This window comes from Oenanthe melanoleuca, chromosome Z (assembly GCF_029582105.1).
Source record: "Oenanthe melanoleuca isolate GR-GAL-2019-014 chromosome Z, OMel1.0, whole genome shotgun sequence".
Classification (NCBI taxonomy): Eukaryota; Metazoa; Chordata; class Aves; order Passeriformes; family Muscicapidae; genus Oenanthe; species Oenanthe melanoleuca.
Genome location: NC_079362.1, coordinates 66,626,704 through 66,652,662, shown reverse-complemented (window position 1 = coordinate 66,652,662; position 25,959 = coordinate 66,626,704). Strand labels below are relative to the sequence as shown.

General features: G+C 43.6%; 1 protein-coding gene across 1 annotated transcript in view; it reads right to left on the bottom strand.

Annotated features, from left to right (window-relative positions):
• Positions 1 to 25,959, bottom strand: part of PDZD2 (PDZ domain containing 2) — a 194,676-nt gene that overhangs the window by 55,862 nt on the left and 112,855 nt on the right. The window contains exon 5 of the mRNA XM_056513789.1: positions 12,403 to 12,805. Coding sequence (XP_056369764.1) covers positions 12,403 to 12,805 — 403 coding nt within the window. The remainder of the gene's footprint in view (positions 1 to 12,402; positions 12,806 to 25,959) is intronic.

Sequence of the window (25,959 nt, the reverse complement as noted above, 5' to 3'; positions counted from 1 at the left end):
CTTGGAAGTTTTCAAGCTTCTAAGACAGCAAAATGCACAATTCAGAGGCAATTTTTAAGCCATGTGTTGTAGCCACCAGGCACCAGGTCAGCTATTTCTGACAGGGTGTGTTATGCACACAAGTAACATTCTCACAGTACCCAAACGCCCAAGTAGCAAAGATGATTAAAATTTCATAGCGAACTGTGAAGAGCAGGCACAAATCGCTGCTTGTTTCTGAGAAGGAGAACTGCTAAATATATTGGCAAACTCAAGGGTTGTGACAGCAACCTGCAGATTTTAGGCCTCTGTTGTTTATCAGAGTATGAAGTGAAGAAAATGTGGGGTTTTTTTGAACCCTGCAACTTTTAAAATACAACTTTTTCAGATAAAGGAACAAAGAGGTCAGTATCTACATTAATATCTTAAGAACAAAGTGAAAAATAACAAGAATAATTAATAATTATCAATACTAACATTACTAATGTTAACATGAATATTAATAATAAAAACTATGATATTAATGAATCCCAGCCCTTAGTCCACAGGCAGAAAAAACGGAAAAACCAAACCAGGTTCTATAAGAGGTGACCCAAAAGTTTGAGCCAGAAAACATACATCTGTGGGTAATTTGTTAACTTGAAAGCCTTGCAGATGGGCAATATCCCAGCAGGTTAACTGGGATCTTCAATGCCTTCATAAAAGCCCAGTCTCCTGCTGAATAACAGGACATGTCAGGACAGAGAATGTTTTAAAATAAATTAGAGTGACACATGAGACACTGTGTTAAATGTAGGGGCAAGAGTCAACTATATTTATCCGCTTAAAAAACAGAACTGAACTCTAGCATGAAAATGCTCCAGAGAAGTTTTATTGCTATGAAGTACCTTGCACACACAATGAAGAGAGTACAACAGAGAAATACAATCTCTCTGCCCCCCACAACCCAGCCCAAGCTGAAAGGATGACCATCCATTCTCTTCATAAGATGCCACTTTGAATGTCTAGTTGTTAAACACAGTTTGGAAGCAGACTTTCCAATAAAGTTTAACAATGCAGTCATAAAATTGCCTTTAATGACTTGAAAAATCTTTTTGAAATGTAAGTCACACCAAGGCCCATAATGAGCTGGCTTGCACTCCTTAGCACTCTTCTTCTATCACCTATTTTATTACAAAAATTCCCAAATTTATTCTTAACTGACCAATTCTCAAATATCCATATACAGAGCACTTAACAAGAGCAAATGGCAAGACTGCTGCTCTTGATGCAAGCACCGATCTTACTCCCTTTGAATGCCCACTAAAATCAAAAGCCCTCTCAAAGTAAACAAAAGCACTTGCAAAGTAAAGCACTACTCAGTCCAAACATGGGCAGAAAAACACCACAACAGAGACAACAAAAACATCTGGCATATGCCCAAACATGTATTTCTATCACTCATTTTTCAAATGCCACTGTCACCAACTCCTGTGTAAGAAAAGGCCCTTCAGTCCTTGGTCAGCTACAGGCATTTCATTGGGAATAAACAACTCAGCGTTGTCAGCTGGAAATCAGAACCCCTCACTGTTCTTCCCTTTTCTTCATAAAACATTCATAGCTCTTCACTTAACCATGCACTGAAAGCAAACACCCCCCACCAACACACACATACCTCTGAGGGATGTCACTCCCAGACTTTGAAAGCTTTGTATAAAAGAGCACACTGCCAGCCTTTCCTCAAGGCCTCTGGAGAAAGGGGTGTCCAGCAGAAACCCCTTTCCCTCCCCATGAAGCTGCTCTGTCTTTTGTACACAGCAGCATGGGATACTTCACAGCTGGCCTAAAATGGTGCTGCTTCGAACATGCATTTTATGTGAGTCCATCACAGAAAAGCCTTAATAGTAAAGCTCTCTGCCAATTCCAAGGATTTGTAAATCATTTAAATATTACTTAGAGCTGTTTTTCTGAGTTACTGGGGACTCACAGGTTAAACTATACAAAGCTTAAATGCTTTAAAAAATAAGAAAGAAAAAGTAGTAACGAATGTGTTTGTTTTCAGAAAATTTTTGTAGTATCCTATTTTCAAGCTTTTCTTCATGAACAAAACCACTACAATCTCACTTAGTCTTTAAATGAAAGCTAGGATTCTGGTGCGTTCACTCCACTCCAGAGACTTGCAATATCCAAAGGAAACTCCAAGAGTGGTTAGATTTGGCATTTTGCAGGTATGATGTCACTGCCCTTGGAGCCTGCTTAATCCCTGCCCAGAGGACGAGTTTAAATGCTGACCACTCTTCTTTGATCAGCTGCACGATTCCAGTTGCTGCTCGGCTGCTGTCAGTTCCAAATTTTTATTAACATCTGAATTTTCCCATCCTCTCAGAATAATTCTCACAGCTTCACTTATAAATAACTCAGAATAACCTCCCCCCAGCTTTGTTCACCAGTGACACAAGAAATCTGTACACGTGCACTCAGCACTTGGTGCAAAAGCACTTCAAGCACAAAGCACAGATGTGCTGATGCCAGCTCAGTCTCAAACTCCAAAAATCCTCATCAAGGACAGAGAGTGAGGCACTACCAGCCCCTAACGCAGCCAGGGACAAGGCGATATCCAGCCTTGGTTACTCCTGAGGAGACTAAACTGTATCCTTTAGCCAAAGGCTAAAGGCACAAGCACTGGGTGCAGCACTTGAGAACAGGCTCACAACATAACATGATGTTACAACCTGCCATGCAACAGTTGGCTTTCATTACTAGGTATATGCTTTTGCAAATTATTATAAATTGTAACCACTTCTGTAGACATAGTGCAAATTGTAATGGCTCTTGTGGACAGTGTAACTAAAATTGTGCATAAGGCAAGGCTATCACAAGATACGACCACTCTGCAAAATGTACAACCAAGACAGCACAGGCAGGGAACAAAAGACCATAAAAGGAGAATATCAAGTCTGAAGTGGCACCAGAAGACCACCTCGGACTGTCTCCCTGATGGAGCCTTGGAGACTGAAGCTGTGGGCTTCTTCAATGCTGTGGCAACCTAAGGTGGAGTTGTGGAAAACGGGTTCCAAGAATGTGCAGTGACTTGAGGAAGTAATGCAACTGCAACAGTATAAAGGACTGCTTGCTAAAGAATTGGACACACCTCTGGCTATTGCCACGCACTCAGCGCTGTTACTTTTCCTTTATTGATCTGTCCCTTATTATCCCTAATTAAACTCTTAAAATTTTGAGTGGGCTTTGTTTCTCACAATGAGATAAATACTTGCATATGATAATCCAAAAATTACCATGCAATTCACCTTAGACTTGGCCAAGATGGACGCTCAGAAAGACATGCTTGCCTTGAGAGTTTCAAAGCAATAAGAACCAAAAATTCATTACTAAGGACTTGAACAAACCTTACCTCTGCCCAGATCCACCCCACAGACTTTGCTTGTCATCCCAGGCAGCAGCAGCCCTGCCTACATGGATTCCTCCCAACAAAGGATTTCATGGACATGATGAACCAACATTTATCAAAGTCAGTCTCAGAGGAGGAGATGAGATTGTGTCATCTCTTGAAATCCCTTCCAGGCTTGCATTTTTCGACTTCCCTCACACAGCAAGCAGAAATACAAATGGTCAAGCCAGGCTGCAGCTGGACTAATGGGTAATTTCTGTTCTCTGCAGTTACATCACTCTTAGTGACTCAACTTTCCTCCCAGCTTGGCTCTTTCAAGGAGGGAGCCCTTAGGACCAGATTTTTCCACTTGAATCTGATCAACCTCAAAACGCCTAGGTTACAAATAATTTAAATGTTTTAAAAGACAGTACGACTATTCTACTTGGATTAATTGCAAAGTGGGGGGCCCACGGGGTAAGGGTCATCTTATGTAACAGACCGCAAGTGAGAAAAGAGAATACAACTGGCAGCTTCCAGTGGGTCCCCACAGGCCATTTTTTCTCCACCGTGAGGCCACTGTACATCAGGCAGCCTCCTCTGAGAGTGAGCCTACATCTGGAATAAACTAGGAGTGCTGCAGATCAGAAAGGGAGCGCACTGCCAGCACAACGTGGGGAAGCTCGCCTTCCGCCTGCTCCGAGTGCACACCATCAAACGCTCCATTTCATAAGCACATCATTAATAAAACAAAAAGGAACATTTTTCCTCCAAGTGTTGAGGGAAATAAATAAATAAATGAGCAAAAGACATTGGAGCCATTCTTTCCCCCGCTTCCCCTTCACTAGCTAATTGCAGGGGATTTTAAAGGAGTTTGACTTATTTTGACTGTGTCGTGTTCAAGAAGCTGCAAATCTGTATATACAAAAGCAAAAAAATTGCTTTGAAATCTTTAATAAAAGACAAGCTTGGCAGTAGCAACATGTAAACAAATGGAAAACAGAAACACCGTAAGTAGTTAAAAAGCGAGACAGTAAAATGGAAAATGTAAAATAGTTTTCTACGAAAAAGCACTTTCTGTCACAGTAGCAATTCAGACAAAGCTGATGTAAATATGTAACAATTTTAAAACAAAAACAGAGATAAGCCCTGATAAGAATATCAATAACCACGCAAAGTCTGTGTGCACACAGTGACTGACTGACTGCCATGGACCTGAATGCAGCCCAAGGGATATCTCCCTCCATGCACAATTCAACATGGATTTTCACTGCCTGTCTGCAGGGACCAGTTCCCACTTACAGACTTCACAGGGTTTCCCATGAGGAGCAGCAGAAGCAAGCAGTGAAATCTTCTTCACCAGCCACAAAGCTGCTCTGGAAATGCACCTTAAGAGAAAGTCCCAAGTTCCATGCATTATAAAAATTTACTTCAATAAGATTCACAGCAGCTGGCAACCAGCATGCTGATCACATAGAGCTGAAAACTAGCACAAAATGCCCCAAACTGAAATGCATGACATTCAGACTTGTAGTGCAGCAACCTTCTCTGCGTGAACAGGAAGAACACTGGGATGGCGATATCAGCACACACCACTGCCCAGAATTCTCCACTGATATGGGATAAATTAAAAGCACTACTCCCAGCTCCCTGCTCCACCTTGGATCACATCATGCCTCCTCCCATTATTCCCCATTCTACAGCAGGCAGGTGGGAAGACAGATCAGTAGCTGGGGAATTGCACCATCACATACCAGGTGAGCAGCTTGAACACATCAGTCTTAAGATACAGTCAAAAGCCATCACTCTTCACATCACAGATATTCATGTGAATGACTCAGTACCAGAAAATCATGCCAAAATGTGATTTTTGCAGATTCATAACAAAGCAATTATTTCATTAGTGGATAATGAGCATATTTTTATCTGATCTTAGCCAGGTTATATTTAAGGCTGATCAGAAAGCAGGACTCCTGCTTTTCATCTACTACCCTGGGTTTTGTTTTCATTGTTGCACAAGCAATCTAAACAACTCCAAGATAAATCAAAAGCAGGGGAGGAAAATAATCTTAAATTTCTTTATCAATAAACTATTCCAAGACAGGAGTTGTTTGTCCATCCCTGCTGCCTATGAAAGTTTCTTAATGCTGAACCACTGAAGCCTTTGGCTTCTACCTCTGGTTGATGAAAGCCATACAGTGTGTCTCCTACACTACTTCAAAGGAACCCAAACCCAACAGGAATCACACAGTATTGATGACATAAATTCTGAATGTCCTCAAAGCAGGAGCCAGGAGTACAGACACAACTGCAATTGCATTTAAGTATCAGCTCCTGATCTCATAAGTCCTCTTGTTTGGACAAACAGTCACCAGACACTTGGCATCTTTTCCCTAAAATGTGAGTACTTTCCCCATGAAAAGAGAAGTGTCCTAGGGGATGAAGCCTGGGGAACAGTAAAAAGCAAAAACATACCCTCCCCCAAACACAAACACATAATTAAAATACACAAAACAGGCAGCACAGCAGTGTGGATGAAAATTCCACGACTTTAAGCAAGACTGTCGCCCAGGGATCCATCTCCTGAGACAGACTGCTTGTTGACATCATTTCCTTGGCAAGCACTTTAAACATTTTATCAGCCAGTGCAAGCACCTGAACTATACCATCACCCCTTACAAAAATCTGCTGGAATAATTTGTCATCCTGAACCATCACCATCTGGATTGCTCAGTTCTGAGCCGTTCCACTCTTGCCATCAGCTGAATCATTATTGCGAGATCAGACAAAGATTTTCTCCTCTGACCCTGGCGGGTTTCTGCCTGGAAATTGCCCCTGAGGAGATCAGGCTTTTAAGGGCTACAAGTATTTGCACTCCACTGGGTACCTGATCCAGACTCATGCTCTTGGTGGGGTTTTGGGAGCAGCTGGGTGGTTAGACTAAACCTTCTCAAAAAACACCTTTGCAGCCTGCAGCAGATTAAAGCCCAGCCTAGAGGTGGTCACCACACACTGTTAGCTAAAGAGGAGTGTCTCATGGGGACTGGTACTACATCTGTCCACAGCAGGAATCTTTTGGGTTTTCTCAGTGCTTTCAGCACTCTGCCTCAAAATATTAAGTGTATGTAGCTTTATAATTTCAACAAATGCCTGAAACATCACAGCACCTAAGCAGACAACATACTCTATTTTTGGGCATGTCCACTTGGCTTCAACTATTCACACTTAATGATTAAAACAAAAAATGGTGTGAACTTGAATTTCAGCTAAAGCTAGTCATTTGCATTTCAGTTGTGGGTTTGCTGTATCTTTAATATAGCACAAAAAAATATTAAAAAAAGAGGCCCAAACACCCAGTTTCTGTGTAGGTGGGAGATTATTTCATAGGGGTACTTTTACCTATGGCTTACAATAGCTGAGTATGTCTGAGACCTCCTGCAACCTTGAACATTCCTGTGCTGCCTTTGGGGATAGCTCATTTCCAAGAGTGAAGACCCCATTTCAAGGTGACACGGTAAAACCAACACATTGTAACTTATCCATTATCAGACTATCTCTACATCTAAGCACCCTTGGAAAGTTCAGTACTAAACAAGATAAAAGGACAGCTTGCTACTCAAAATTAAAGTCTACAGCACCACAGCTGCAGCTATCACTTAAATCACAGCAAAGGGAGGCAGAATCTTAAGTCAGGTGAAAAAATTTGGCAGCAAGCAACTTAACCCCAGAAAACTGTGATGATTGTTGTTTCATGGCAAGGTGGAACATAACTGGCAGCAAAAGATATTAACTGTAATTTCACTGCTAGTTACATCAAAGCACTTTCTAAAACCCCAAGCAAAAACAAGGCCAAGTTTTGTCAGTGCTGTACAGCTACAATTAAAAGACAGCCCTTGTCCCTAAGAGAGTTTACAACCCAAAACAGGCAACAAAGAGGGAAGACATGCTTATCAAAGTGCACATTAAAACTTCAAGACAGTAGATAGCCCCAGGATCCATGTTAATGAAAGTTGGAAGAAAACACAACAGATAAAAAGACATTAAGAACTGAATCAGATTCTGAGGAAGGCCTTTACATGACTAAAAGTATCTACATTAACACCTAAAAAACAGTGTTATTTATGTCTAAACCATGCATCATAAGAAACCCATAAATGCCTTGATGAAACAGTAATTACTGCTTAGGTTGCCAAAAAAATTGATGTACTGCAACTTAGCTTCAGTAGCTTCACTGGACTACCTTGCTCACAGCAAGTTTTACATTTTGGTACAGCAAAAGGGTGAGAATTTTTTTTTTTCCCCATCAAGTTTAACAAAATACTATAATGCTTAAAGCCATTACATTATCTCAAGCCTCGTGTTTAGATTCCTGTAATGTGCTATTAGCATTCCTCTTCTGCTTGGCAAGATAAGGAACATTTTCCACTAACCAAAAGTCAAGGTAATGCTGGCAATTACCAGCACTAATTGGCAAGCACTGCTGTAGAAAGGCTGTCAGCCTTTCCTAACTGCAAAGTAAAATGCAATTCAAAAGCACTCATCCCCACCCAAGATGAGCCATGTCAGTAAGAAAGCAATAATGGGCCTGAGGAATGAAGAGAGGTGCTGATAAAATGTACCGTGCAGCACAAAAGCAAGTCCTGGCTGGTTCTCTGCATACAGACATGTCTGTGTGCACCTGTGCACAGGCTCATACATCTGGAGAGGGTTGTGGTCCATGCAAGCTGAGCTCAGTTGGGCTGTAAGAGCAAACCTGGCTAGACAGGCACACTACTCTGGGGACTGAGATCAGAGCAATGGGGTTAACAGCAAGGAGCCAAGATCCTGAAGCACTGCTGTAATCCAGATCTGCCCAAAAAACCTCCAGGAGGCAAGGCATTAACATTCCATTGCCTTCCCCTTTCTCTCCTTTTGTTAATGGATCGTACACTGACTTCAGAAAAGCTTCACATACAATTTGCAGAACCACCAGATGCTGATCTGTTTCCATCCTGGAAAGGCATCCCATCACAACCCCACCCCACAGCACCACCACCACCCAGTGCACCCTGAACTCCTCCTGTGCCATGTGCTTTGCCACTGCAGAAATACTGAAATGCATAGCCCCAGCCTGCCTCCTTAACTATTAAAGCATTTCCACTCTGCCTAAGGTCCTTTACACAGTTTCCACCAGTTACTGATAAATTTGGATCTGGATTTCAAGACCCTAATAATTTGGATGCTTATAAAGAAGTAAGAGAATTCAAGGGCATTCTAGGGGTGTCTTATTTTTGCTTTTAACAGCAGGGTTTTTAAGGGCTTTCAAAGCATCCTGCTGGGGCCAGAGGAAGCCAAGGTCTCTAGTCTGTTCTGGTACCACTCATCTTTGTCCAAGCTTCCTCTGGCTTCATCAGTGAAATCCAAACCTGGCCAAACCTGAAAGCCAGACTTCTCATCATGTCTGCCAAACCTGGATCAGTTTAAGTCCCCTTTGACAGCCAGACTCCAATCCCTCACGCTCCTAATCTGGTTTTTGCAAACCTCAGTCCTGCTTCTGATCCTGCCCATGCCAGCTGTATCTGGCCATCTCTGGGCACTCCTTAGGGACTGAACTACAAGAGCAGTCCACAGATCTTCCAAAAAGACCAGGACAGAGAAGCTGAGAACAAAACTGAGGGATTCTGTCCTACCAATCAACACAGTGAAATCACAGGACTGGTATATTGTGAGCAAAGCTCACAGTTTCCTTTTCTTTATCATTTTTAGTGGACTCCAGCAGCGCCTTCCCACACTCCTCTTCCATCTGTGCCTGTATAATTACCCTGCAAAACTACACCCTGTCTCAGGCCACTGAATAAAAGAATCAAACTTTGATATCTGTGTTTAAGTTCCCCAGTCTTCACAGGATGTGAAGGGTCATTACTCCAGCTCAGAGACTGCCTAATCTTAAATCACTGCCCTTGACTCCCACTGCTGCCAGCCTGGTCTGCTTTCCAGATCTTTGAGATCTTTCTGTCAGGCAGATACACAGCTTTGCTGCTTTGAATCCCCACATTTTTAAAAGTCACATAGGCTCATCCTAAAAATATTGCAGCATAACTTAACCACCTGTAAACATTAAATGCTGCCTGCTAATTGACAGGTACAATATTTACTGAGGGTTACATACCAGCAGACAGCCTAGCAGATTTGTTTACACACAGTGATAGCAATGCCAAATGCAAGGAGAGACAGATCAAGATCTGAGAGATGAAAGCCAGCCTAAAGAAGGGGACTGGCACATGCACACAAACCAGTAACACAAGAATCTCCTGGCAGGTTCACTCCACAAACAGCATTCATCTTGCCTGTTGTTTCACGATCCAGCATTGCTGTTATGAGCAGCATGCACAGAGAAAACGGGAGAGAAAATGGCAGAACAACTATGTGGTTGCCTGTGGGAGAAGCACCTTGAAAGCAAAAGGCACTGAAATGGCATGTAGATGCCTCAAAAGCTCTCCCAGTGCAACATCCTTTAGACACTGGCCATGAGCTGGCCATTGGGATCAGCACAGCAGTGGCTGAAGACATGCAGATCAATTCAACCTCTTCTCCCCTATTTTGGTTACAAAAACTTCAAATTAACTTCCTACAGAGAGGAAAAAAAAAGGAATTTCCTGGACTTCGCATTTCAATTTCAGTAAAGCTCCAGTGTGCCTCCTGGGTTGGGAAAAGAACAGTGGAAAGGACCAGCAAGGTCCCCCCACATCCATGCTGGTCCCTGAGCAGCTTCTTAAAGCCTTTCCCCCCACCTGCAGCCAACCTCTAGTCTGCCACAGGCTGGGTCTCCCCCCAGAAGCAAATACAGAGCTCCCCAAGGGCACAGGGCTGACAGCTCTGGATGTTCAACTAGTCAGCATGTGGAGGAGATGGTGAGCATGGGGCAGGCAGCGGGGATGGAGCTGCTTTCCCCATGCAGAGGGTGCCCTGCCAATGCACCCTGTCCCTGCAAGGGAGGAGATAACTCCTCCCACGGGAGGTTGGGCTCACGCTTTGAAACCTGGAAGGAGGCTGCAACTTCTGACAGGACATCTTGGACGCTGTTTTCAAAAAGGCTCCTGACTCAACTGAATCTCACATGCCTCAGTACCAGGTCAAGCTTTGAAAATGGAGCTGGAAGTGAGATCTGAGGCTCCCAAGTGTATTTATTCCTTGCCTTTTCTTCTTTTTTTTTAAAAGGAAAAAAATAAATTTGAAGATTTTATTCACTGTCCCTATTCAATACTTATTAAGAAAATGAATTAAGCCACACTGATAGTTTTTTTTTTAGTCTGTTAGCAGCTACCCAGAGATGCTGTAAGTGATGGGCCTCTATAAGGCCCTCTGCTCTTCAAAAAGCGAAGGATGAGCTAGGCATGCTATTCAGGCTGCAGTTATTCACATTTCTTCTCATTCAAATGTCAGGAAAATGTAATTAGTTATGACACAGAGAGAGGTCAAGATACTGGGTGGTGGGGGGGGTGGAGGAATTAAAAAAAAAAATAGAGAAGCAATTTTAATAGATGACACTATACCACAACTGAACAAATTACAGCTCTTAAGTTTTTCCAGTGCCTCAGCTATGCTTCCATCTTTTACAAAACCATGCTAGATATGCTTTGCATTGAAAATGTATTTATTGCTCGCATTAATACATATATGTTCTGAATTTAAGAATTTACTTCTCAGAACAAAATTATTCAAAACATCAAGGTAGCACTAGCACGAGATGGATCTGGATCAAGAGTTTCTTTTTTTTTTTTTTTTCATATATATATTTTTGGCTTTCCACTTCAAAAAAGTCTGATAAACTTCATTTATAACACATGTTTAATTAGACATCTTCAGAACAGATTCAAGAAGCCTTTATATGGACCAGAACTTTGAAAATACCAAACGATTCATTTATTTATTTTTAATCTTTTAATGTTTTTTTTCAGGATGACTACAGTTATGAGGCTTGCAAGACACAAACACCCTACCCTTTCTGTTGCACCATAAAATCCAATATGTCTGATGCAAAGAGCAAGTTTTTGCAATTACCCTTCTTTAAAAACCAGAGGGGTTTTTTAAATTGCTTTTAGCTCCTACAAAGTACTTTAAATTAAATTACTGTAACTTTACAACCACAATCACCACTACCCTGGAGTAGTGCCGAGGAGCACTAATTCAGATGGTGCATTTAATCCTCTGCTTTTCTCAATAGAATTTAGTGATGAGATGTCCACTCACAGTGCTTTGTTACCAGCTTTGAAGTCTTAAAACCAAAACCAGCTGCTGCAACCAGCCCCAAGCCCAGCAAAGCAGCCTTCATCTGTTTATACTATCAGTGCCTCTGGAAAGATTGGCAGACAGTGCTTCTGGTGATAGATGCATACGGAAACCTGATCAAGGCTTGGGTTATTTTCCTCCACCCAGCAAGGCTGCAATTCTAGACAGACAACAAACCCCAAGATCTCCATTAGGACGAAGAGAGAAGCAATGAAAGCACCAACCCCACTGTCGTCCCAAACATTAACAAATTGTCCATCTCATCAACTCTGAGCAAAATACACAATTACTTCCATGTGGCTCCCAGACACTAGCAAAACAAGTTTTGTAACACAAATACATACAACGTGGTTCTGGTGCATCAAAAAGGGAAGCTTCAATCCAATATTAACATGAACTGTAAGGTGACATCAATTCCAGGCAGAGATAAACATGAAGCTCCAAAGGACAAAATTGCCATCTTCTACTGACACCTCCTGCTCCAGTGTTGTAGGGTCATCAGTTGTCTCAACAAAAAATCCTGAAAGGTCAGGAGATAGAAGAACCTACCCTCCAACAGAGATGGAGTGTGACAGAGGTTTCCAACAACTATCATTTAACTTTCCAACCCTCCTTCCCCTTTTTTTTTTGACCCCATCCCACAGCCAGGTGCCCTGACAGGCTTGTCTCATCACCTACAGGCTCAGCCCAAGGTCAGAGCATTGAAACCAGAGAACTGCTTGAGAAGCCAACCTAATTTTCTTGCACACTTGTTGCTTTCTTCTCTAGAAGAACCAAAGCAAACATACCTGGGCAGCCTGGTCCCCGATGTCTGGCATGCCAGCATCTGACAGCCGGCCCCGGCAGGGTGCTCCCGAGCCCTGGTGCTGCTCTTCCCCGTTGCTCTCTGCTTCAGAGGTCTCTGGCTGAGCAGCCTCCACCTCCATCGGAGTGCAGTGCCCGTTCCCGTGCTCCGAGCCCAGCTTCTCCTTGCTGTCCTTGCTGCCCGGTGTCCTGGTGATGACCCCGAACTTCCTGGTCCTTTTCCCATTCTGAGCAGCTCTGTCTCCGGGCTCGGGGCTGGGCTTGGCTTTGGGGTCGCAGCTGTTGCTGTTGTTGCCGTTGGAGGGAGGCAGCGGCGCTTTGCGCTTGATGCGGCGCAACATGATCAGGTAGACAAAGCCGCCATTCCAGCACTGCTCGGCCAGGTAACTGCAAGGAAAGGGATAAGTGAGGATCACCAACCACTCACCCTACAGTGCCCACATCCCAGCCCAGCACCCCAACTCGCTGCGCCCCATCACGTTCATGCGCTGCCTCAGCCAGCTGATACCTGGTGTATGGACACGTTAGGATAACTCGAGGCATTGGCAAATGCTCTCTTTCCTCAGTATGAGAGAAAAATACCAGGAATGGGATCAGCCACCCAGGCTGATCCCACCACAGCATAACAGCTGGAAAATGCCACCAGTTTACACGCCCTGACCTCCATATCTGCAGCATGTAAAGGTGGAGTAAGGAAAGCAGAGCAGAGAATGTTCCCAGTAGAATATTAAAATAAAGAAATACTTTCTAAAAAAACTCTGAGAATCAGGCAGGTTTTATTTGTGCAGAGCCACATCTGCATCTGAAATGAGATCCCTTCAGTGAAACTAATCTTCTTCAGCATATATACATGCTTTGAAGGCCACTGGGAAAACAAAAAATCAGCCACTAGGGTAAGCGGGCACAGCCCCAGTACAGCAAAGCATGGAACTACAAGGCATCTCAACTATTTTCCAGGGACATGGAAATCAGGTGGGTTTTCTTCACAGCAAGCATATTCCAATCAAAACGGGGGCCAAGTCATCTCAGTTGTGCAAGTAGCAGCCCCCAGGTTCTCCTACCAGAGCAAAGCATCACCTCTCCTCCCGAAGTCTCTGAACATGCCTTGAAGGAATTAACATTTCTGCTCCAAACAAACCCTCTGTGACCTTACAGAAACTGCACCCACTGATGCAAAAGGGGAATCTAACTTCATGCTTCTTTTAGGAAAGGATATACCTCAACCCAGATTCTTGAAATATTTGGGTTCTGAGCCAAGGGTGTAACCAACTGAGAGTACAAACAAGCTGGAATTTGTACGTAGCAGGTTTGTATGTGCCCTTTCACACTAATTTAGGCCCCAAAATTATATTGCATTTCTCCCTAGTGCTCCCAAGAGCATCAAATAAGCCTCTGCTGCAGCTGCAACAAAATGAACTCTTCACTAATACAGAGCAGTTGCTGAACCTACAGCTTTTAGAGATGAGAAACTAGGTGTGGGGTTGAACTACAGATCATAAGAGAAAATAGCACAGCATTTGTGCTTGAGAAAGGAAGAACCACTCAGGAGTCTGCCACCAAGTTTTTTTCCTCCCTGCTGCTTGTAGGCGAATTTTCCGTTTCCCTTTCTTAAAAGTTGTTTAGCTGTGAAATAAATCCTTCAAACTTAATCCTGCACAGAGGTGACTTAATGGCAAAACAGGAAAAGCAGCTATGATAACCCCTGAAGCAAAGGAGTGAGGAAAGCACACTCAACTACTCCAAGTAAGCCAGACCAGCCTGGCAGTGACTGGAAGTAACATGATGGGTGTGTTTTTCTGTTCAGGGACAAGAGCTGGTATTTTCACTCCACTTCTTTGCAAAGCTTCGATGTCCCCCACAGACAACATCGGCATTCAAACCACTTATATTTAATTAGGAAGACTGATATTCAAATGAATACCACAACTAAATAACCTTAAAAGCAGCCCTGGAGCCACAGACAGGAAGGACAAGTAGGCTTGCTGTGCCAAAGTTCCCAGTGAATATAAATTGAACTCCAACTCCCTGGACAGTCCTTTCAGTTTTCACCAGGCAATTCTTTTTTTCCTCTCCTTCCCCAGACGTAAAGAATATTTAAATAAAGCCCTAAGCCCATCTTTTTCCAAATGGCTGAAAGCAGACAGCCAACAAGCCCCTCCAGTTGGGAAGCCTCTGCAGCAAAGGTCAACTGTCTGGGTGGCCACAAGGTGACATTTGGCTCTGGGAGACACATGAAGCTGGAAGGACCTGAAGGGTTAGCATAGGGAAAAAAAAATCCTGAGCTAACATGGAAGTATTTTTGATTATCAAGTTAAAAGAAGAATTCTTTTAATCAACTGAAAAGGGGCAGTTCTGTTCCAGAAACAATATGGGCTGCCTGTTTTTCACATTTATCTTTCAACTCAACTTTCAAGGCAGCCAGTAAAGTTGATTAAAATTCATGACTTTTGCTTGCAGCAATATCACTGCACTCTGATCCATCACACATAAGCCTGATAGCACTGCTTCTCCTGGCACATGGACACAGGAAAGCAGCTCCTCTTCCCATAGTTGTGTGGCTTACGTGGATGCTGCCCACTCTGTCTTTACACAGTGTCAACTCTGCCTGACTTGTTTCTATGCAGGTGCATGCATATGGGGCTTTTTGAAACACCAATCTCTGAACTAATTATTGATGTATGTTTTAGTGCCAGCAACCAAGTACAGGCAAAAAGAGGGAACTTAGCATATGTCTAAATAAAGTAATTCCAGAGAGGAAAAAATAATTTACTATTTCACCTCCACTCATGGCCCATTTATTCTGCTCATAAAGTGTAAAGCTGTAAGAAAAAAGGGAGTTTTTTTTCCCTATCCACTCTTCATATACAATTATCCTTCCAGTCTGGAACAGGGTTATAGCAAGTGGTTATAGATGCAGCTGCACTGAAGTCAGCAGAGCTGTGCTGATTTACTCCATATGTTGAGATGGTCTGCATGTTCCAGGCATGCAGCCTGTAGTAACTCACAGGCTTAGGTCTTCTTGAGTACTTCCCAGAAGTTCAAAGAGCACAGTATGTCTCCACAAAAAAAAAAAAAAAAAAAAAAAAAAGTATTCTCTGGGTCAGTGAGCAGTTACCTTTGCATGGCAGCAGCAAGTCACTGCATAGACTGGAGCTTGTCAGGTATTTCCAGACAGGCCAAGTCCTGCTGGGACCAGTGATGCAGTAAATGGCATCATTATCTCAAGGGTTTGTTTCAAACCAAAGACCGGGAAAACTAGCACTGATAGAACACTGAGCTCATACCACAAGATAGGAGACAAGTTGAAATTAATATACTAAGAACTTGTGGTCACTTTATTGTATTGCCATTCGAAGATAGGGATGATAGCCAAGGGGCCTGAGCCACCTGCAATATCTGCTAAGGACATGCCAGCCACTTAGCTGGCTTCCTATTCCTTTGCCTTTCATTCTTATTTAAGTAAAAAGCAAAAAATCCCCACCAGGGAAGCATAGCAAGCTCTCAAACACCATACAAAGAACAGGTAAGGTTGTATCAAAAGAGTGAGAACCTTCAGATTTTAAATTCAGGAGCATCCCATGCCAGAAGGGAGTAGTGGGATAGACTCAATAAAATGTAATTATACAGTCTCTGGATAGCAGAAAACTGCAGAAAGATAGACAGAACCTCAAATCCCCCTTCTCAAGGGTTTTAATGTGTGCAATGCAGAAAAGCCTCTTTTTCTTTTTTTTTTTTCAATTTTTGGTCCCTGTAGAGCATTCCCAGAGATTTTAGCAATCAATACACCAACAGTGTCTCAGGCAGGGCAGGATCAGAGCTGATGAGCATATGCAGCAGCTCTCAGCACAGAGAATCAGCTGCAACCTCCCAATTGTCACTCAGTTTGAACACAAATCTCAGTTTGGATGGAGAAGGTGTGTGGAGAAAAAACGTCCCTAATTCAGCTTTGATTGATCTAAATTTATTGAAAAATGAGACTCTCTGTTTGTCACTTTGTTTTGCAGGGGATGGAATAGGTTTTGGTGAAAGCCTTGGATCTCCAAAACCAGCTAGGAATCCTCGAGCAGATACTCCAGCTGCCACTGAATCACAACACATAACAAATGCTATTATTACTGATATTAAGAATGCTAGAGATTTTACTACCTGATCATACATCTGTTAGTATCAGTTACCAAATCAAAACATTTTACCAGAAGAACACCCACCCACACTTTCTGTATTTTCCAGTCTTCGCACAGTAGTGTCAAATCACCCTGGCACAGCTCGGAGTCCCCTCAGACACTGCAGCATCATCTCCACAAACATGATCCAAAAAAAAAAAAAAAAATCACTGAAATACTGGCTTGGAAATATCTTCCACTGGCAGAAGGAAAGACCACCCAGCTGTCTCTCCTGCTTTGATCTCACCCTGGCACCAGTGCTGGTAAAACCCCAAGCCATAAGCAGTGGGGAAGACTTGCTCTTCTCTGCAGTAGAGGAACTATGAAAATGTTAATATTCCTTAAAACCAGAGGAAAATTGTTTTACACTTGAAACAGAGCTGGAAAGTTATCTCTCGCAAAGCTCAACCACAGGCTGGAAAATACAACCTGTAGCTGGTATCAAGGGATGTTTAATACCCTTTTTGTATCAGAGCTATAAAGACAGAGACACACGTTCACTTCCTTGGGAGACTATTTGGAGTTATTCAGCCAAAGCCCATTTCTTCCCTACACAGCTGAACTGACTGCTGTGATCATAAAAACTGATAAACTCACTGAGTTTATTCCAACTTCCTTGGCACACATGTGAAGTGTCAGACTCGGAAATAGAGTCTTAGACTAAGACAGTAATTTTGGTTTTTTTCACATATATATATAATTTTTTTTTTTTGAGTGTGTGCATGTATAAATATAAAGGTTTACTGACTTGACAAGAGCATGCTGTGACAAGCTCTCTGTCACATCCTATCTCACTTGAACAAATACAGACAGCCACACTGAGCCATGGAAAAATCAAAGCAGATCCAGCAGCCATAAGAAAGCATCTGGATCCACTTTAGGGTCAGAAATATTGAAGTATGTTTATTTTACACTAATAATACTATTTAGCATTTCTCCAGAAATCTTCATCCTGACAGATCAGAAAGTGCTTTGGAAATGATACACACAGAGCATCACTGACATCTCGTCAGCCAGCTGCTCACCAAGCAGAAACCTCAGTCGAGACGACCACTTGCAGAGCCCCTGCCTAGCCCTCCTGGGACCTATAATGTCCTTTGCAGGACAGACAGACTGCTAATTTTTATGCTCTTCTCTGAAGGACTTTGGCATGGTAAAATGTCTTGAAACTCAATCTTCTTCAGGCTGGAAAGACAAAGGGCAGTGCAGATCCTCACAGAACTGAAACCTCCAGCCCCAAGGGGGATTTTAAAAGCTAAACTTAACATTTCTTCATGACACCTGCAAATGAACTAACTTGCTTTTCAGGTAAGGCAAGTTAATGACTAACAGATAGTGAAGGATGGATCCGGATGAAACCCTCAGCTCACTGCCGTCACTGTGCAAGAACATCCATCCCACTAAGGACTGATTTTGGCAAGCGCCAATGGCAATTTTCCACAGATTGCCACGTCTTCAGGCAGGAGTCAGGCCAGCCTTAATGTCTGCAGGCAAAAGGGAACATTGACCTACAAAGACCTGGGCAAACCTTGCTGCATCCAAGCATGCAAGAGGTTCCACTTCCTGAGATCTGCAAGGACACCTGATGACCAGCCCTCTCATCCACCTCCTTGGAGGATTAAGCTCTCCAGTTATAATTTATCTTAGCAGAAAGCAATGGTGTCGGTAAACCTGGCTGTTACTTCAACATAGTCTTGGGCACAGAGCTGAGGCACACCAGGAATGAGCATCAATCCAAAACCTCAACACCAACAAGCCCTTTCCTGTCCCAGGCACTGCAGGCCATGGCACACACAAGGGACACAATGTTCTCTGCCTCCCTTAATAAACATGAGGGAAGGCAGTAAAGGCAAAGGAGAAGTCAGTCATGGAACTCAGCTACTAATCACACCCAGGGAGAGCATTCAAAAAGGGAACACAGAAGGTGCTCCCATCTCCCTTTTCAGGATGAGCAAACCTCAGCCCTCAGCTTGTGGGCAAGGTTAAGAAACAACATCCCTAAGTCTCACAGAGGCACAGCTCTCTGTGGCACACTGCATTCTTCTCAGGACAGTCAAATTGGCAGCTTTCTGAAAAACAAAACTGAATCCAGTGTTTTTTTCTATGGCATGTTTTTTACAATTAAATTTATAGCAAAGAACGCAACTAGATTTAGCAAAAATTTGAAGAAAGAAAAACAACTTTGGAAGTTACATTTCAAGGTATATTTGGTATGGCTGGCAGGAGGCCTTGGGCAAGACCTCCTGTTACCCTGTGAAATCCTGAACTCCCAGGAGTGGTGAAAGGGACTGGAGGGAGGATTGCTGCTATACTTTCATGGACTTCATGCCTGCCTACAGCTTTTTCTGGAAGAAGAAGCTGTGACACAGGACCAAGACAAAGCTTGGTGAGACACCTCACTCCACCTGGGATCAATGCAATGATGTGGCTTTGAAATTGGGAAGACTGAATTCCTTTCCTCTTCCTGTGCTCCACATCCCTGACAGCACCCTAGGCAAGTCTTTCCATGGAAAGACAGCATCCCACAGAGTTGCTGTAAGGTCTGAGGTGGTGAAGCCACTGGATTTAAATACTGCAGTTTCACAATCACCTTATATCTGGGATCAACCTACACCAAACTGCACCACAGCTTTCTTCCTACCCAATATCCTGCTCAGGTGCTGGCATAATCATATGGGCAACAGTACAAATGAACCCAAGGAGGGAACAGATCCAGCTTGAAAATAACCCAGCCACAGGAATTTTTTTTTTAATTCTTCCTCAAGATGAGGATTTTTAAACACAGACACCCTCACCTGGTCCCAGGGGAGCAGAGGCAGGGGACAGGAGAAGAATGGCAGTGCATGGGACCACACTTCAACTCCCACCTCTCACCTAAACAGGGCTGAGAGATGCATGCAGCCACAGCCCAATGCAAGGGAGTTGCACACCAAGCAGGCAGGAGCAGTGTCTGGCTTTGGCTGCATGGCATTCACAGCTTCCAGCTCTGAAACCCACAGGACAGCCACCCTCTCCACACACAAGGAAGCTCAGCTGAATCACGTCCCCACCACAGGTGTGGAGAGAAGACAGGCTGGATGATTTCAATCATGCTGGCACAACACAAAACACATACTTCTGCCCTGCACATTGTTGACATGCTTCCAAAGCATCCAGGGCTTTGGGAGAGCAGCATGCAGAGCACTTGGGGGATCTCCAAATTACACTGCACGTGGACAAAGGATATAAATGTGAATTCTCCACACCTGAGGATCTCCCAAAACCCTGGTGGACATCCCAAACCTAGCAGATTCTGCAGCTGCAGACACCATAAAATCCTTTGGGATTTGCTGACGTATGGCTGTACTGGCAGGGCAGAGCAGTGATGCTGCATTCAGACTGCAGAGATTTTGGACTCAAGCTTTACAGAGGTCCTGATCTTACTGAACATACAACTCCCACATCTGCATTTACAAGTCATAATAGACATAAACACATGGTGGTTTTTGGGTTTGGGTCCTAGAGACAGACTAATTGGGCGTTAAGGAGCCAAATTTTCTTTGTTCCTTGGTTAATGGCAGAGTATGCAAACAGAAATGGGCTAATCTAAAAACCATCCTGGCTCAAATTTGTTAGCTCATAGCTCTGCTGCAAACAGACATTTAGCTGGATACACAGCCACATTCACAAATATAACTTCCAGTTATAATATAGTAAACAATTTAAAGTGGCTAGTTACCAGTTCAAAAATTACAAAAACTTGGGGTGTAACAGGCCAAAATGTTACCAAGTTTCACATGGGCATTATCACCTGTGTTTACTGAGTGACCCATGCTGTGTTACTGTGTTCAGACACAGTCTCTCCCACTGCAATAACTTCCTTCAGAATACAAGATTGTGGAAGCTCCAAAATTGTCCTGTGCAACTGTTCCCAGTTTCTAATGGCCCCCTGTACAACTGATGTTACACTGAGCACTTAAGAGGCAGGTTGAGTTTTACACCTTTTCTGTGCTTTTACCAACGGAGGTATCAATTTCTCTTCCTCTGGAAGCCCAGAGGTGGACAAGCTCTTTCCTGCATTACATATTGTTCCTACCAATGTATAAGACTCACTCCATACTGGAAAGCTCAAACAAGTTCTCATTTGCAAAAACATGGAGCAGAATCACAGAACACTCTGAGCTGGAAGTTCCCAACTTTCTGAGTTGGAAAGGATTCAACAGTAATCCTTGAGTAAAACTTCTGCTCCTGCACAGGACACAAACCCAAGAATCACACCATGTGCCTGAGAGCAGTGTCCAAAACAAACCACCCAGCTGGAAAGCACATTTGTCTCTCATGAAAGAAGGAAGAAGAGGGTCAAAAGCCATCCATGCATGACCCATGTACAAAGCACCTCCAGTGTGTGATGCTGCTGCCATTTCACCCTGAATTCCCAAATCTTGTCACTGTGTTTACACCTCGCCACCCTATTTCCAGGGCTTCCTGCCTTTCCTCCACGCTATTTTAGGATCACCTCTCTAAAGCAACCTCTTTCTAAGCATCCAGCTCACATCCTTCCCTCTTCCTCCCTGCAAATCTTTTATCTAATTCTGCCCCCGGTTTCAAATCACACCAGGAAGCAGTGACAGCCAGGAATAGATTTAACCGGAGAGAAATGGTTGGTACCCAAAATTGAATGAGAAGTTCAGCACAGACGATATTCTTTACCATAATCCAGGATTTTTGCACAGACAGAGCTGCCAGGAAGGATGCCACAAAAATTTCCATGTGTGACTTTGACAACTCCCTGGTGCCAAGCTTACTGGTGGGAGGGCTGTAAGACCATGGGGTCCGAATCTGCCCCCAGCCAGTGCTGCTACAGCAGCACAGGGAAGTGCTAGTGGCAGATGCAGGCTGTTTCTGGGAAGCGAGATCACCCCTTTGGAATAAAACTGCCTATTTTTCCCCATGCAGAAATTATCACAAATTCCCAAAAGGTAAGAGAACAAACACATCTCACTGAAATACCTTTTATTCCAGCAGAAACGTTTCACAATGGTATTTTAAATAGGGGGAGAAATAAAAAAATATGAAACAAAACAAAATAACAATCTCTGCAACATTGTTTTGGCAAATCACATTATTTAGGTTTTAACATTAGTTCTAATTCCCAACGTACCTCTTTCCACTGAGAAGTGAAGGTTTGGATGTCTGCAAGCAATGAAAATGAGAGCCAGAAAATTTAATCAAGTCTTTTTTACAGCAGGAAGCAGTGTGCTGGGTTAGAAGAGACTTATTTCCAATGCTATTGCAGGCTCACTTGAGCTCCTGAGAGGAGCCCTATTAACAGAGAGAGGCCAGGCTTCAAATAACCCTGCAACTGCTGGGGGGCAGATAGGGAAGGAACAAATTCACAGCTCTCAGATTTACTTGAAGGGGCCAATTCCAGCAGCAAGGGCTACTCGCCTTCAGAAGATCGCTTGGCTTTGAGCATTTTCCAGGACTCTTCCTAATACTGAAAATGTTAGCTACTTAAATCAACTGCTTCCTCCTTTCTGGGGGGGAGCAATATCTGTTATTCAGCATCCCCAGATCTTGCAACTCAACCACGAAGCCAGAAACATGCATTTGAGATGAGAAAATTAACTCTTCACTAACAGCAAAATGGAAAACCGAACTCTTGTTCAGAGAAGGGGGAAAGTTGGGAAGCATGATCAGAGAACACTGCAAGAAACCTTAATTCATACGAATGTACCCCTACACACATTACTTTTTGTGTATGCCTAGCACAGCTTGGCCCAAGGAAGAAGGGGAAAGGAGTGAATTTTCCAGAAGTGGTGAGACACTCAACATGCCCGGTGATGCTGCCACCCACCACCACGACACTTACAGGTTGCCCAGACTTGGTGTTCCCTACCAGCCCATCAGCATCTCCTTTCATTTGCACCCACTCTTGCAAAGAATAATTTTGCCTTTTGAAGGCCATTGCCCGCAGGGACAGGAGGTTTATTTAGCTATTTAACATCACTGTTTTGCTCTCTGTGGTGGGGTCCGGCTGCGCACACAGTAAATCCTGGGGATGAACTGCTTTGGGCTTTGACTATGGGCTTGCTGAACCGTGCTTCCCCTGCGTGCTGCGACAGGTTTCCAACCATAATAACCCTGCACAAAGCACCATCTCTTGCTCAACAGTTTCCGTCAGTCACACCAAATCCCTTCTCTCTCCCACTGCCTAAACACATCTTTGATATTTCTGCCGTTTGGCCAGAACAAAGGACTCGCCCTCTCTAAAACAAGCAAACCGTGCTGACACTCATTCAATTTTACAATTCCCCGTGAGAACAAACATTTCCCAGCCAGCTGCCCAGTGAATGGGCAAAGGTTACTTCTGCCTAGGCAAGTGCACTGCTTTGAATTCAGGCACTTCACCAACGGATGCTCAGGATCTCCAGCTGGAAGCAGATCACCAGCAAAAGAGCAGCATCTACCAAGTTGCTGAGGCTGTCACTGACCCAGGTATCACACCTGCTCAGGTGCTAACTGCCCCCAGGATGACACCTCCACTGACATTGCACATCCCTAAAATCAAATGCTCAAGTAAACTTAGGAACTACAGCAGGTCTCTGCAACAAAACAGCCTGCAAGGCAGGAATTGAACTATGCCAGATATACATGTGCCTATCTGCTCATAGGGAGTTTGCTTCTTTCCATGGATCCTCACATAAACCAGCTTCTAATTACATCCTCACTTTCTGTTTTTACCACAGTGAGTTTGAATGAAGCCAAAAGGGAGAAGAATTAAGGAACACACATGGCAGTAGCCATAAACATTTCCCAACTTTCACTTGATTTTGCAACACAAACAAGACAGACATGCCCTCCTCGGAGGACCCATGGATTAGAGCTTGCAGATGACTTCAACTTCTCAACAAATGCTTTGCACACAGTGGAGTTTCTGGATTTAATAGAGATTTTGCTGGCTGTTGTAACCATGCTTCCAGCTACAAAACACACGAGTATCCCTCTGGCAGGACACGATGGGGACTAAAATCATAGAAACTGCCTTGCAACACTCCTCACTAACACCCCTGGAAGTGAAGATTATTTCAACAGTCAGAAGGGTGGATAGTACTCTGCTTTCTGCAGCTATTCACATAACTGTGGCTTTTCCCAGCATCAAATCAATCTTCTCCAGCTGCTTCTGCAGCCAAAACCCATCAGGATTTGCCCCAAGTTGTAGCTTCATTAGATGCTGCCAAATACAACACAGGTGCAATGCAACTTGGAACATGACAGTGGAGTTAAATGTCTTTTTTTTTTTTTTTTTAATTAAAACAAATGGAGATCACATACTTCATTCCACATCAGAATACCACCCCACAGCTTTTCTGCCTCACACTTCTATTAAATCATGACAACAGGGAGAGTTGTCCACTCATTTGTGTTCTTCATGGACTCAGGAGGAGCTGCCTGCAACCCAGACCTGGGCTCTGAGCAGGGGCTGATTCAAAAGGTGTCTGCAGATGCACCAGCCCAGTGACTAAGGACCAAGTCTATGACCATAGAAGCAGGTAAGGGCAGGCATCACTGTTCACCACCCTAGCTGAGTGAAATCCCTGGCACAAGCACTGGGGGACAGTCCCATGGGAGAGGCATTACCCAGAACTGCAGACCCCATTGGGGTTGCTGCCCAGCAGCTCTTGGCTTGCTGGAAATGTTTGGTGCTGTGGTACCAGAGGCATTACAGGTGGAAATACTCCTGGGAGCCCAGCCAAGAGCTCTGCCAGATGGTGAAGAGGTGCAGCATCAGCCCTGCTCACCTTGCACAGTGCAGAAGGGAAGATGGCCAGGGGCATCCTTTCCCTGCCAGCTGCCAGACCCTGGGGCTATGAAGGGTCTGTTTTGCTGTCGGCGCATTGCCAGCCCATGGAAAAGCCAGAGTCAAGGGAATTAAGCATACAGCACTCTGCACTGTGTCTGTATTTCCCAATGCATCACACCATCAACTTGATCATCCAAAGTGACACAAAACAGGAATGACTGCCCTCCTTTTTTAAATTTCCCTTTTTTTTTTTTTTTTCTCCTCTTTTTAGATTTTACGATCCACCCAGAAATCTGCAGCTCTGGCATGAGACAGACCAGCACCACGTCACAAGAAATCCCCTGTAAGCCTTTTGATGACTTTCATCATTATTCACTTACCGCAAATCCTTGCCATTAACAAACTGCACTAAGGGAATCCGAACTTTCAAAGCCACAAATCTCCTAATAACTATGGCCGCTTTATACATGCCTTAGGATTAGCCATGTCATCTGGTTAGAAACTCAAAGCTGCTCTTCATTATTGGATCCAACCTGCCTGCAAACAGGGAACAGACTGGTAATACTGCCCCCGATTTCAATGATGCAGAGGCAGTCATTACATGAATCCTCCTCCTGGGTACACCCACTCCAGTGGCACACATTTACACTGTGCTGCTGTGCCTGAGACCCAGAAACCTCCCTCGAGCACACTGACACCAGCTCTGGCAGACGGCACAGGAGTAAGCTTGACTCCAAGCTTACACTCAGGCTTCACATTGGCTCCTAGTATGCAAACCAAAGGCAGTTTTACAACTATCTGCTCTGTAAATTAAGAATGCCTTTAGTTGCTTTGAAAAATAAGAGCTTATTTAGTCAATACATCGGCTTCTTCAAAGAGCCTTAAAACTAATTAGCCATACTGAGTTACTATGAAAATACAGAGCTTACACTCAATACTCTTGATGATAACAGAGCTGGTGCTTTGGTACTGAAGCTATAGAATTAGCACAAACTTCATCAGATACATTTTCCTATAGGCTCCAAATTATATTTCAAACTGAATATTTTCCTTTCCTGCAGTAGATGTGGGAATTCACTTAATTCATTTGTAAGTTCAAAGCAATAATGATTTTTAGCCCATGTGCAGATCAAGAGTTTGAATATTCAACAGTGACAGCACAAGGGGATGGAAGACAGACACACAAGAAAAGAAGATGCAGAAAACAAAAGCAAAAGCAGCAGTAAAAAAAGTAAAGAGGCTAAAAAAATAGTTGCTGTACTATAGATGAGCTGTACAGCTGTTCCAGTTCAACTTTCACAGGACAGAGAAGTGGGGATTGCTTAATTTAATGCAAAGGGCACACTAGCCAGAGGCAAACCCTCCCTCACAGATGCAGATAGGCTGTCAAGCAAAACAAAGTTTACGAACCCTCACAAGATATGCAAAGGGCAGAGAAGCAGACTGCAAGGCTCACAAATTTTAATTCCAAGAGTTCCTGCCCATCCCTGCTTCTTAAAGAGGGGGTTTACTTGGCAGATAAGCTTTTGGTTCTTAAAAAAAAAAAATCAAAAAAGTAAAGAAAGTCAAAGGCAATAGCAGCATAAGAAAACAAA